This window comes from Helianthus annuus, chromosome 15 (genome assembly GCF_002127325.2).
Source record: "Helianthus annuus cultivar XRQ/B chromosome 15, HanXRQr2.0-SUNRISE, whole genome shotgun sequence".
NCBI classification, from domain to species: Eukaryota; Viridiplantae; Streptophyta; class Magnoliopsida; order Asterales; family Asteraceae; genus Helianthus; species Helianthus annuus.
In genome coordinates, this window is record NC_035447.2 from 124,717,427 (window position 1) to 124,731,777 (window position 14,351).

The window sequence follows — 14,351 nt, forward strand, 5'->3', positions numbered from 1 at the left end:
TGTTATGTACCTTTTTCCATTAGATAATTAAGTAGTCTTCTCAATTTATTTCTACAATACACTCTGACATATATACATGAATATTGTGGGCCTAAACCAACAATTGGTGCCTCTCTAATCTCTTTAGCTGAAAAAGGCCTAATCAACAACTCATCTTTCTTTGTCGATAGCTTTTTAAAACCGTCACCATCTATCTCGGGTCTTTGCTGTTTTGGCTCCCATAATTTCTGTTGGAAGTACCGCCTTGCCCTTTCCTTTAACTTTCTTGGGTCTGACACCCATTATCCCTCGAAGACTAAACCCCAATATTATATTGCATGTTGTGAGAGTTTATCACACCATGAAAAAAAAAAGATGAATTCCCCCCTCCCCCACCACATAAGATTCCCACTTCCTCATAACTTGTTTTTCCTCTCTCCATTGCTCTTTTTCCTCATATGTCCATCTTCGTTCTCGGCTATAAACTCTTACAAGTTAACTTTTACAACATCTCTTTCATATTTTTCCTTTTCTTTCTTTTTTCGCCATTTCTCTGCTTTTTTTATCTGATCTTTATAAGTTTGTGTTTTATCGCCAAGGCTAGTTCCTCTCGATCAACCAACGTTTATATTTTCAACCCAAATAGAATGCTTCTGACAATCCTTTTTTTTCCAATCTAGCTACTGAAGAATCGGAACGGGCAAGGCCAAGGTCATTAAGAGACGTACATAAGAGTAATGGCCTATGGCCCTATCTTTCCATGTTTAAGGCTATAAGAACAACCGTGGGCCGCCGATTCCTAAAGTTCTCGAATACTAGATACCAATCCTTGCTTAACCTTTCTCAGTCACTTGACATAAAAGTAAATCTGCTCCCTCCCATGTTGTGTTCGACTAACCGTGCCGCCCTAATAAAAAAATTAAATGTCATAGAATTACTTGCATCAAAATCCAAATTCAACCTATTGTTAATGATTCGAACTTCATGAAACTCCTCTGTAAACATCCACAAGCCTTGTTTTGATTGTTTGAAACCTAGTAGTTCACGCCATAAGAACTTCCTTCTTTCAACATCATTTGGTGTGTAAACATTGATGATGTTCAATTAGTCCCTTTCCTCCAATAGTCCTCCACTAACCAATATGTTGGACTGATGTTTGCTTACATAAGTCATGTGATAGATGTTGGAAATCAAGCATTCTTCAATATAATCAACAATAGATTTAACAAGAAAAAAATACTTTGATTAAAATTGAAGCTACATAAATCCTAACCTATAACTGCTATATATATTATTCCTAAACTTGGAGGACACGTAACCTAAAACGGAAAAAAGAAATTATTTCCTAATTAAAACTCTTTACCAAATATATAATTACCTAACTAACAATTTAATCCCTAGACTATTTAACTTTACAAGATTAACCTAACAATCACCCCCTTAATCTTGTAATGTTCCTCTTAGGTCTTGAATACTGAGTAAGACCCGATGTTCTTCCACCTTAATCCACAGTCTTATATGTTCACTTTGCATCAACGCCTTTGCTGCAACCAACATAAAACCATACCCCCTGTTTTCTAACTCTTTTGGAATATTCAAACCGAAGACTTGTCGAAACACTTGAACCATTAACCAAAAACAGAGAAACATCCTTTCTCTTTCACCCTGATAAAACTTGCTACTTTACCACCTTTGAAGTTTGCTGTTGATCCAATCTAACACTGCACTACACCTGGGTTTTCTCCTTTGATCAAGTCTGCAATCACTTCTCCTTGATTGCTACGCTCTTCCTGTTGTTGATCACAACCTCATCACTACAACATGTTGGTGTTGTTTGATCAACAAACCCTCTTGACGTGCTAAGCTCCCAAATTGATAAATCGTTCTAATACCAATTGTTGGAAATTAAGCATTCTTCAATATAATCAACAATAGATTTAACAGGAAAGAACATTGATTAAAATTGAAGGTATATAAATCCTAACCTATAACTCCTATTTATAATACTCCTAAACTTGGAGGACAACTAACCTAAAAAAAAGATTCTCCTATTTATCATTTTCATCATTTTCGGCCATTTGGTCTATTAGTTTCTTAAATTATCTCATTTTGCCCATGGACATTATTACATTTTCAAATTAAAGAAGCACATTATTACCTAAAACCTGCTTTCTTACGGTTGTATATATAACTATGAGTATTTAATATCATATACTTGCTCTTAAAACACACTTTCAAACACCCGAGTAGTGTCTTGTGCATGAGCAAAACTATTGTTTTAGTATCAACTCTAAATCAATAAAGGTTGTATTGCTTCACACAATGGCCTATAGATGTTCAAATATTTGGTCTACAGATCCCACAACCGATTGAGGGATCTGACGGAAATCCTAATGCTGGTTTTAGGAAATTCTGTCCCAATGTTGTAAACATAGGTCGCGTAGGTGGGTGGAGTCCTAGAGGCCAGGGTAAAGTTCGCCACTCTCCTCAAGGTTTATGGATGTCAGATCTATGTGGCAAGGGAACGGACGAGGGGTGAAGTTTGCCAACAATGTGGCTCTAGTTTGTGGTGGGTGAAGACCAGATTCCCGGACTTATTCTAGACGAGAAAAGTGGTCCCCCACTCTCATAGACATATGATATATATTTAATATTTTTAATGGGGTTAGTGGAAGTTTGCCCATGTAGAAAAGTGGGGGCTTTTAAGAAAAGTTTAGAAATCTTATTTGCGGATGAGATGGTAGTTTGTGAAGGTTTGTAAAAGTTTAACTAGTAAATGTTGTACATGGTTGCTCTAAGTAAATTTACTTGTACTCCCAAGGTCTATGCAATGTATATATTATAGTATTAGGGCAGGAGGGGTGGTGAGTGATGGATCACTCATCACTCGTGAAACTATCACGTACATCGCCGCCACCATACTCTACCATGAGTGATAGTTATAACGCGTGGAAATTATCACGCCGTGAAAAATGGAAATTGTGAAGGAACATGAGGGTTTATTGTTGGGGGTTGTGAGTGATGACCATTTCCATTAAAAAAGGTTGTGAGTGATGGAATAATAGTTAATGACATGACGAAACTTGATTGGATGTTGTGAGTGATGAGTGAGTGGTGAGTGATGACCACCCCTGCCCTTATGTATATAAGAAAGTGCATTTGGTATTCAATTTGTGATTGCATCTAAAATATGAAGTAAGACTTCTTTTTATATCGTATATGACATATTGAGTAATTATTTACAACCAAGTATGCAATGGTACAAGTTTTTTTTAACCTGAAATCCTATTAATTACTAGGATATTTAAGTGAAAAGAAAATTTCACCTGTATAATAGGAGTACCTACTAGTCACTGAATCTTATTGATTTTGTGATATTGTCTCATGACCATTCTTGTAGTTCCAGTGCAAACTGTAGTCCCCAAACCACCTCCTCCATTGCAGGTCTTTCTCTCCCTTCCTCATGCAAGCAACTACTTGCTACCTTTCCAAACTTCCTTAAACACCCAGGAGCAATCTCACCTCTAAGTTTTGGATCAATGATTTCTTGTAGTGTTCCCTTTCGATTACAACTCTTGGCCCATTCTGCTAAGCTCACTTGTTCGTCTCTCGCACATTGAATGACAGCCGGTCTTGCACATAACACTTCGAAAAGAACCACTCCAAATGAGTACACATCAGACTTCTCTGTCAATTGTTTGGTTCGGCAATATTCAGGATCTATATACCCAAAACTACCCTTAACCGCGGTGCTAACATGTGCTTTTAATGGATCTTTGGAGCCTAGCTTTGATAAACCAAAATCAGACACCTTAGCAACCCAGTTTTCATCCAGTAAAATATTTGTGGACTTGACATCCCGATGAATTATTGCACGCTTTTCACACGAGTGGAGATAATGCAACCCTTTGGCTGCACCAATGCAAATATCGAGACGTCTTTTCCATGAGAGAGGAGGTTTGTTCGTGTTGTAGAGATGTTCCTGTAGAGTCCCATGGGCCATGTATTCATACACAAGTACCATTTCTCCATCATCTTCACAGTATCCGATCATAGACACTAGATGGACGTGGCGTAGTATAGATAATAACAATATTTCTGTTATGAATTCTCGTAAACCCTGGCTGGATGACAGGTTGAGGCGTTTAACTGCTACGGTGGTTGTAGCGTTGTCCATGTACCCTTTATACACCTTACCGAACCCTCCGCCGCCAATGCAACAATTGTCATTAAATTCATTGGTAGCAGTTTTGACTTCTTGAAGTGTAAATCGACGGCAACGATTTGATGGCAGTGTTGCATCGCTAGAAATTTGAGCCTGTGATTGCTGATCGCAGGTGGTATTGTGGTGTTTGACTCCCCTTTTTTGCAGTAAAACTATAAGTACAATAGACAACAAGACTAAAATTCCACAAACACCAATTATTATGGCATATAATGGAGTCTTGTTGTTCCCTTCTATAATGGAACTTTGTTGTAGGTTGCCTAGACTAAGTTTCGGGTTTGGGCTTGAAAGATTATGGTCCTTGCTTAACTTGAAAACTTCTAAACCATTTAAATAAGCATCGGCATATTGATGTTTATAAGGACTAGGATGCATTGCAAGCCACAAATCTTGCCTGCTTTGGTGGCCATCGAGATCATTGACAAACACAATATAATCCTTGTACACAGGATACCCGCTACCTTGCGTCCAATAGAATAGATCAGCATCCTGCTCAGCAGTTTGGTTATTAATGAAGATTGTAAAAACAACCTGACCGATTTCGGTGTATCTTGGTATAATGTTGCAAAAATGGAGCCGGAGCATGTAATAAAATCCAGAATCAACAGGAAGTATCCAAGTTAGATTGTATTTGTTGGCCCGCTTGCCCATACTCCTTTGGGTTTGATAAACCAGCTCAGGTGCGGTATAATTCGGTGTATCCATGGTATACCTGATGGGAGTATCATAAACCTGCGTTGTCCCTGGTCCGTAGATGTAGTTATTATCTGGATCCCATGATCGGAACATACCGGTATCATTGCAACCAGATATTTGTCCCCCACCCATGTTTAGCCTGTAAATGTTTTCAAGGGCGGTGTTGTTACCAATAACTGGTCCTTTAAGCTGATTAATGTATTTAGGAGTCTTAGCATTAAAATACAGATTTTCAGGCATTGAAGCAACTTCAATAGCGTTGATGAAGGCATACGAGTTAGGCGAGGGAGTAAACGTAACATTTAGGATTTGTGTATTGTTTACATGGATAAGGAATTCTTTGACAAAGTAGGGAATTACCTGGGAAGAGTGGGTCTTAGCCAGAAATGAAGTAGTTAACGAAGCACTGAAGTTGGTTAAAAGAGAGTAGCCGTTGGATGATACAGAGAAGAAAGGCGGGTTTGGATTGCGGCTGGAGTATGTGTCTGGATTGAAATAGAGTCGAAGGAATTTTGGACCTTTAGTGACAAGAAAAGTGTAGGTGAACGAAGTGGTTTTAAGGATTCGCGTGGTGGAATAAGGGAAAAAGTTGTCTTTGTTATCTCGGTCCCATTTCTGGCTGTAAGTGTTGGTGGAGGATGAGCCACAGTCGAGGAAGAAGTAATCGGTAGCTTTGTATGGTTGCGTGGTTCCAGTGATCATGGTGATGAAGAGGATTAGCAAAGAAAATAGTGGTAAACTGAAGGGGGACATGATGTGGTTGATACTTAGCTTAGCTTAGCTTGTGTTTTCTTAAGAGTACTATTGCTAGTCCTTTAGAGATGATATATAGCACCGAACTTGTGACTTTTCAGCTTGAATATTAAATTTCAAATGTATCATGACCACTAACAAACATGAAGAGACCTACCATTACTTACACCATTTACAATTTCACACGTGACGATCCATGGAATTTCTATGATTTAAAGCTTCCAACTACACCCCCTGCCCCGTGTCCCTCCTCATTAACCCACCAATATCTCACTGTCACATCATATTTCAAAAATTCTCAAAAACATATATTATTTCTATAACGCTACATCCTTTTTTAAACACTCATTTTTCATATAAAAATATTAAAATAAAATTGTTTGTATGTAAGTCAAGTTCACTCTCACGTTTGAAACGGGTTTGGAATTCCGAACGAAGCTTAAGGACGAGTGGTGCAAACAAGCTCCACAACACGGACGATTTGGATAGGGGGTTTTGGAAATTTTGCCCGAAATCACACCACTCGCGTTATCGGTGCTCTTAGCTTGTCTAAATGAAAATTCCTCGTCTATCACTCTTTGCAGGGACCTCACTTTCTCTGTTCTTCCTACCTCTCTTTCCCAAAAATCATTTTAAAAACATAGCCCACAAAACAGTTACACATCAAATGGTGTCAAAAAAAAATGTTAAGAAGTCAGATCTAGCTATATTAACCTAAGAAAATTTATCTTTGATAACATTTCAAAAGTTACTCCATGACATAGTCTACCTATTATATTACATTATAATTATAATTATAATTATAATTATATTATAAATATATACATAATACAACACTAGACTCTCGCCAAAATTAAATAAATAAATATTGTTATAACCTCTTTAGGACTTATCTCTCTTTTAAAACACTGTTTTTAAACGCATATTGAAAGATGTCTTTCCAATGCCGTTCTTATCGTCCCATTGGCCACCACCATTGGTTGAGCTAGAAGGTTTTTTATAATATACAAATCAATCGTCGGACCAAGTCGAACTGAATTTGCAGCCTACGTTGGCCCAAGTATGTTTTGCAGCAAGGTTGTGCGGTGCCGAGTAATAACTAATAAAGTTTAGAAAAATAATATTAAAAAAAGTGAACAGTTATTATTCTATACTATAACAAATTATTCTATACTATAACAAAATCCGCTGTGATTAGTGTTAAGTGCTAATATGCACCATATTTTATCATGATTTTTTTTCATGCTTTTATCAATAAATGCCAACAAAGTTTGATATTATCTTTACATGTTACACAAAGATATATTATATTTTTGCTTAAAAAATCTATGTTTGTTGATTTAAAATAATGATATAGTGAGGTTAGGTCATATTAATAGTTTTTTTTAGATTGGGTTGTAAATAAATGTGTTTCCCATTTGCCTCTTAACAAAACATTATTTTAATATGCACCGGCGAAGCTTGAAAATTTCCATCGGGAGGTCGGAAGTCACCGGACCTAAAAATTTTATATAAGTAGATTTTATTTTTATAAAATCGGGGGGGGGGGGGCGAAAATATATATATCTAAAAAATTCTATACGAAACGTACATACATAACACTACTGAACGAAAAGTTCGGTGGGTTCGGTCGCCCCCGCCCCCTTGAAAGCTACGCCCCTGTTAATATGCTCTAAGTCTCTAAAAAAATTAATGATTTGAATGCGTGTTCATGAACGACTATAAATCATCCGTTTGGGATAATTTATATTTTAACTTATAGAATGAATTACCGTGAAAACATAATTTTATTGAATATTGCTAATATTTATGTAAATATTAAAAAAATGCACTTATTAGGTATTAGTGGAGAGTTCAAATGAGAAGAGTTTTTTTTAAGAAGAAAAAAGAAGAAATTTCAACCAATAAGAATGGTTTATTTTACTTTATTTAATACTAGGTTATAACCCCGTGTATTACACGGGTTGAATAAATGAATTTTATATATCAAATAATAAAACATTATCTTTTTAAAAGTCTCCTTTATTGCATGGGTTGAATAAATGCAATATTATATACCAAATAATTAAAAAACTTATATCTTTAAAACCATTGTATTACACGGGTTGAATAAATGTAACATTGTTTACCAAATAATAAAAAAAAGTTATATTTTTTAAAAACCCCCGTGTATTATATGGGTTGAATAAATATGATTTTATATACCAAATTAAAAAATATATTTAAAAAACTAACGGATTTTTTTATATTTAAAGTAGGATAAGATTGAATATTAATCAAAACTAACGGATTTTTTTATATTTAAAGCAGGTTAAGATTGAATATTAATCTTTATTTATTTAGTTAATATAAGAATGAAAATCATATGATTGAATAGGTGGGAGGTTGTATTATGATTAACCGGTTAACCGTACTGAATGATAAAGATAATAGTGATAGTTGAACAAATTAATTATTCGAATTTAACAGAAACATTTGTGATGTTAGGCGGATTTTTTTTTAATTATTTGAAAGTTAATATCAACTTTGGAATTCGTATGAATTCTTCTTAGATTTGATTGAATATTATTGATAATAAAAACTTGTATTAGATTAGATTTTTGATTTGATTAAATAGTATTAATAATAAGAATTTGTATTAATTTAGATTAAATATTATTATTTTTAGTATTATTAATAATTTTAATCAATTAAATGAGAGAATTACAAGTGTTTCAAAACAGCTTTCTTTTATTATAGACTATAGATATAGATTTATAATATATAACAAATTCTTTTAGGGTACTCAATTCCAATTTCTATTAATCAAGATTTCGTTACGATATGCACTTTAATAATGCCCAAGATCTTACATATGACATATTATCAAATTTTGTTGCATCTCATATACTACGAAATCATATTTAAGAATAAGGATAGTAGTTTGATAACTAATTAAATCATCTAATCTATTGATTGAATATTATTGATAATAAAAATTTGTATTAGATTAGATTTTAGATTTGATTAAATATTATTAATAATAAGAATTTGTATTAATTTAGATTAAATATTATCATTTTAAGTATTATTAATAATTTTAATCAAATAAATGAGAGAATGACAAGTGTCCCAAAACTTGTTTCTTTTATTATATAGTATAGATAAGTATTTAATGTTACTATAAGGACACATTGGTAAATCTACATAGGTCATTAATTTGTAGTCTTCCTCTTTAATAGCTAACTACATTAAATTTTTTGTAACTTATCTTCAAAATATATATTTTTTCAACAAAATAAAATAAAATAATTTAAAATGTAGGATAAATTACGAGTTGTGTAGGATAAATTACAAGTTGTGTAGGATAAATTTCAACGTGTATGATGAATTTCGAAATATGTAGGATAACTTTTGATGTGTGTAGGCAAAAAGAAGTTAATGTGGAGGATAATAGTCTTTATGACTAATTAATTAGTAAAAAAAGATAATAAAAGAGTTAAATGAAAAAACTATTTAATGTTTTATAAAATTACCCTTTGTTTTTTTTCTTCTCAATTAAATTTTCTTCTCAAATGAACCTTCCCCTTAGGTATTATGTCCTATAATTTATATATAAATACTGAAAATTAATAGTATAACGTGAGATCAATAAACAATATACTCTCTCTGTCCCGCTAAAAGTGTCATATTTTGAATTTTCAAAGTCTTTATTATAAACTTTGACTTTAATTATATACTAGATTTTTACTCGTGCCGCGCGTTGCGGCGGCAACGTCACATTTGTGACTTCGTTACACGTGTTACGGTGATGACATTGATGTGTGATTCCCACGTGTGACGTGTTGCGTTTTTTTACTTTGTTACATATGTTATGGTAATGGCATTAACGTGGTTAGGCATAGATAAAAAGAGTATAACGTCTCCATGTTGCAGTATAAAGTCGTAAAGTAATTTAAACAAAAGGTTAAAGTGTTGGAGATGATGAGGTGTGAAGTCATGAAGTAAAAATAAATGGGCGGATCAAAGTTGTTTAATACTAAAAGTTAAGTGTCAACTTGTCACTTATCAAAAGATTAGGGTTAAAGGTTAAAAGTCTATTAACTTGAGGGGACAAAGGAGAACTTGAAACGATGGTCATGGGGCATGGTTTTTAAGGTTATATACAATTAGGATTTAAACCCGAATTGTTCTAGGTTTGATGACATTTTGTTTGTGCTTCGATTACTTCTGATTTGATTGGTTGGACCGGATATCAAAAGTGGGTTATAAATACTTAAATAGGAAATACTTCAAGTACTTTTTACATTAAACATAAAAAATTATAATAGCAATAATATGGGGGTGTTTGGGATTCCTTATTTTCACAACTTATTAACTTAGGGTGTAAGAAGTGGTTAAACACTTAGCAAACTAAAAAATCAACTAATGAGAGTGTATCATGTCAAAGTGGTAAACTATGCTTAAAAGTGTTGGGAATGGTTAGGCACTTGGTGAAGTGGTAAACTATTAAAAAAAAGGAAAAATGTGTGATTGGTTGAGATAGCATGGACCTCACCCCACCCCACCCCACACACCCCCTCTCTCTCCTCCCCTCCCTCTCCCCGCATCGGTGTTCACCGAAATCTCCCCCATTTTCGGCAACATTGAGCGGCAAAAGAGTTGGCAGCGGTTGCCGATGTGGTTTACCGCTGCCAATCCTAACACCCTTATTAACTTCTTGAAATATTAAAAGGAACTTGTAGTGTGTTTAGGATTGCATGTGATGTGAGTGTAGAAGTTAATAGGTCACAATTTCTGACTTATTAATTTTTTAAAAAAGTTAAAAAGTCCTTTTTGAGAAGGAATCCCAAACACGTCGTATGTATTACGCCCAATGTCTGTTCCAACATATATTAGTTGTTTTTCATGGAAAAAAATATATAAACGACAATCTTTTTTAGCAAAAACTTGTTTCTTTAAGAAATAATTTTACTTAAGTTAATAAAACCGTTAAACTAATAAATGTAAAAATTGAAAATGTCGTTTGGGGAAATGGGTAATGGGAGACAGAGTAGTACGAAGTATAAGCAAAAGCAAAAAGAAATTTGACTGTGAGAAGTGGCACAGTTTTCTGAGACCCATCGTCTACTTCCTCAAATCACCGCCTTCTTCCGCCGTATTGTCGCCACACGCCTCCCTCAATATCACTAACACTCTCCTCGATCTCACCTTTTTCCGATATCTCTCTATACTCTCTCAGGCAACACGATATAGTACACCGCCGGAGACCAAACGCTCCATGTTCCCTTAGCTCTGATTTCTGTTTATCCGGTAACTGGCGTTTAAGACACCCCAGCCATTTTCGATTCTTCAAGGTCACCATAGTCTCGCTGTACCGTTGCATGTGGTTTTCTCAGTCTGATCTGTGGCGGCTAGGGTTTCAAGGTAAGGTTCCTAACCTCTTTTTTATTTTCAACCAATATTTTTGTTGTTTCTGGCGTTTGACATTCTAGTTGTCTTAAGGCTTATGCTAGCAGCGGTGACGGAGCCATTGTATTATTAACATGGTGGTTTCAATTATGTTCTGGCAGTTGCAATGGATTCTGGCAGGACCGTCAAGATAAATTATTCTTCTAACTGTGTTGGTCAACGGCTGGGAAAATCTCTTGTACTTGTCGTCACCAACTGAATCCCAATGAAGGACATCATTGTAATTTCGTAAGAAAGGGCAATAGTGTAATTTGGTCGATGCCACTGTAGCACCGACATTTCATTTTAAGATATAGTTAATTTTTTGTGTTATATAAAACTTGATGAAAATTAACCCGATAAAAACACTTGTAAAACACACTTAAATCATATAACTTTCATCAAGTATTATCTAACACAAACAAAATTATTTAAAGTCAAAGTTTATAAATAAAGATTTTGAAGATTCAAAATAGGACACTTTTAATAGGACGGAGGTACTATAAATATCGAGATTGGCTTGTAGTTACTTTTTTCTTCCCAGCTAAATCGAACACATGTAGATATTTTTTTGGTTTGTTATCACTTTTTTTTTATTTCGTTTGCTATAACATGTGCTGATATCGTGATACACTTCTCCGCTGCAACACGAGAGGAAAATCATCCATGTTCGATGTCACACCCGCTCGTAGGCAGAAGCGCGAGGTGTGATATTGTTGAGTAATCATCGCATACGATAAAATAAATATGCTATATGAATAAAATAAGTACGATGTCCATCTATAAGATTAATTTAAATAAAAATACAAGTCATAAGTTTTGTTCATGTAAGACAATCCAAAAGAATAAAGTTTTACAAAGACTTGTTCACAAAAATATAGTTTATACAAATCAAGGCTTTGTATTTCCATATATCACACGAAGGCAGAACATGTGAATTAAACCCTCCAAAAAGATGGCATCCAGTTTCCGACTCTTGTTTCTTGACTTGTTTCTACGCGAAATCCACTAATTTTCTGAAATACATGTAAGTTTGAAAAGTCAACATAAAGTTGGTAAATTTATGTGTTTGTTTTGTATCAAATGAATCTTTAAAACTTTTGAAGTATGTTAGTATGAAATCCGGTATGTAAATCGTCTATAAAATCGGTGATCATTAATGTTTTGGAAGGATAATAATATGTGTGCCGACATAGGAAACAACCAACCATTGACGATTTTTGTGTCGATTACCCTCGACTGGGTCACAAAAGAACCCCCACGGTCTCACGGACCAAGAGTGGGGCTCGCCAAAACCCAATAGACTACTTATGTTATTAATGACTACTTATGTTTCGACCCTATTCGCGCATGATCTATGTTGTTTCATTCCCTTGGTTATCATACCACTTGTAACATGTATCTCCCCCCAAAGTTTAAAAACTGAAAAATGTTTAAAAGAGAGGACATGGATTCACTGTTTGCGTCCGAGTGTATGTGCTAGAAATATCGGGGTCCCGTGTATGTCTCACAACCTACATGTGTCCTAAACTCGTTAGACACTTAGGTCTATGTTCGACCATGTACAAGTCTCTCATCTTAAATGTGTGTTTGGACTTGCATTTATTTGATTGTTTGGAACCATTGTTTTGCGTCTCGGTTGTGAGGTTTGGGAGTAAAAAAGTGGAGGTTGTGAGTGTGGTGAATAATCGAGTGAGAGTTGAAATGGTGCACTTTGACCGCTCGAACAGTCTCGCCTACTTTGCGAGCCACGTCCCCTCGGCTTCGAACCGGATCCCGAACCTTTTTTCTTGGCATCACCCTTGATTTGTTTATGATCCATGGTGTATGAGAGGTTTGTAGTTTATAGATTTGAGCTGTGAGAAAAATGAGATATATAAGTGGAGTTTAAATAGATAACAATTTAATTTTTTTATTAAAACCAATGTTGTAGAAACCGGTTCTAGGCGGCGATTAGGCGGCGATTAGTCGCTCGTCGGAGGTCTGCCGCCTAGATTTTCCGAAATCGTTCAAATTAGGCGATAAAAGTCTTCAGTCAAAGTCGGGAAAAATTGGTGGAAATCCTGCTGAAAATCGGACCTGGTCGGTCAAAATTAGGTCACAATCGGTAGCCATTGGATCAGAATGGGTCAAGATTAGACCTAATCGCTCAAGGGAAAGATGTTCTTACCAGAATTCGAACCAAACTCGGACCAATTTCGAGTCAAGACGAGTTTCCACTGTGAGAAATCAACATCAGCAAAGAGTTTCCTGATGTCGCCATGATTAATGAAGGAGAATTTTGGGGGTCTGATGAACAATGGTCAGGGGAGAAAAGGCATATAAGAATGATGGTGGGATTAGGTTTAATAATGTTTTAGTGTTTTTAACATTTAACCACTCTCTATTTTCACTAGTTTACACTTGGTCCCTAAATTTTCAATTTTATAGATAAAAAGTATAAAATTAATGTTTTTTATATACAAATTTATAAAATTATACATAAAAAACCCAATCCGATTAATCCCTAGGAGGTACCCCGCCGCCCGACTAGCGCCTAGCGCCTTATACAACATTGATTAAAACTAACGGCTATGATGCCGTTATAATAAATCAACATTCGAAAAAAAAGGTGCGGTGATTAATCCCTGAATTCGTTCGAACATTGCGGTGACTTGGGGATCGGTGGCGGTGTTCCCACACGGTAAACTGTCCCTACCCCGCTTCCACCCTGCTCACCCTAACGCTCTGTTCCCGAGTTAACTTAATGAGGGATAAGAAAAGAAAGCAAAAGTGAGAAAGGAAAGGACGAGAAAGGAAAAAAAAAATGTCTTTCCCACCGTTTCCTCCCAAATCGGAAGGAAAGAAAAATTAAAGAATTTAGCCTAGTTTTCCTGTCACTTCCTTTCTTTTCTTTTCCTTCCTTAAATGAAACTCGGGAACACGACATGTTTTATTTTCCTTTCTTTTCCTTCCTTAAATGAAACTCTGGAACACAAAATATTTTTACTTTCTTTTTGTTTCCTTTCCTTTCCTTCGGTTAGTAAACTCTGGAACACAGTGTAAGTTCTCACAGCGGAGTAGTTTGAACAGATTGTTTGGGTTGAGGATTTGCTAAAATAAAATTGCATATTTCTTCACAAAGAAAAAAAATAACGAATTATGTAAACTAAATATGTTAGAAGTAGAATTTCCAATCTAGATCTATCAAAATTTATAAACCAAACCACAACTTATTTTAAAATCATTTATTTCGTGGAAAGTACCCTTGTTCGATACTTCTAACGTA

At 35.0% G+C, this 14,351-nt stretch overlaps 1 protein-coding gene across 1 annotated transcript; it reads right to left on the reverse strand.

Moving 5' to 3' along the window:
- Positions 1 to 3,250: 3,250 nt before the first annotated feature.
- On the reverse strand, positions 3,251 to 5,666 carry LOC110914166 (receptor-like protein kinase FERONIA). Its single transcript, XM_022158977.2, has one exon. It carries the CDS (start codon positions 5,651 to 5,653, stop codon positions 3,362 to 3,364), a length of 2,292 nt encoding a protein of 763 aa, XP_022014669.2. The 5' UTR covers positions 5,654 to 5,666; the 3' UTR covers positions 3,251 to 3,361.
- Positions 5,667 to 14,351: the final 8,685 nt, after the last annotated feature.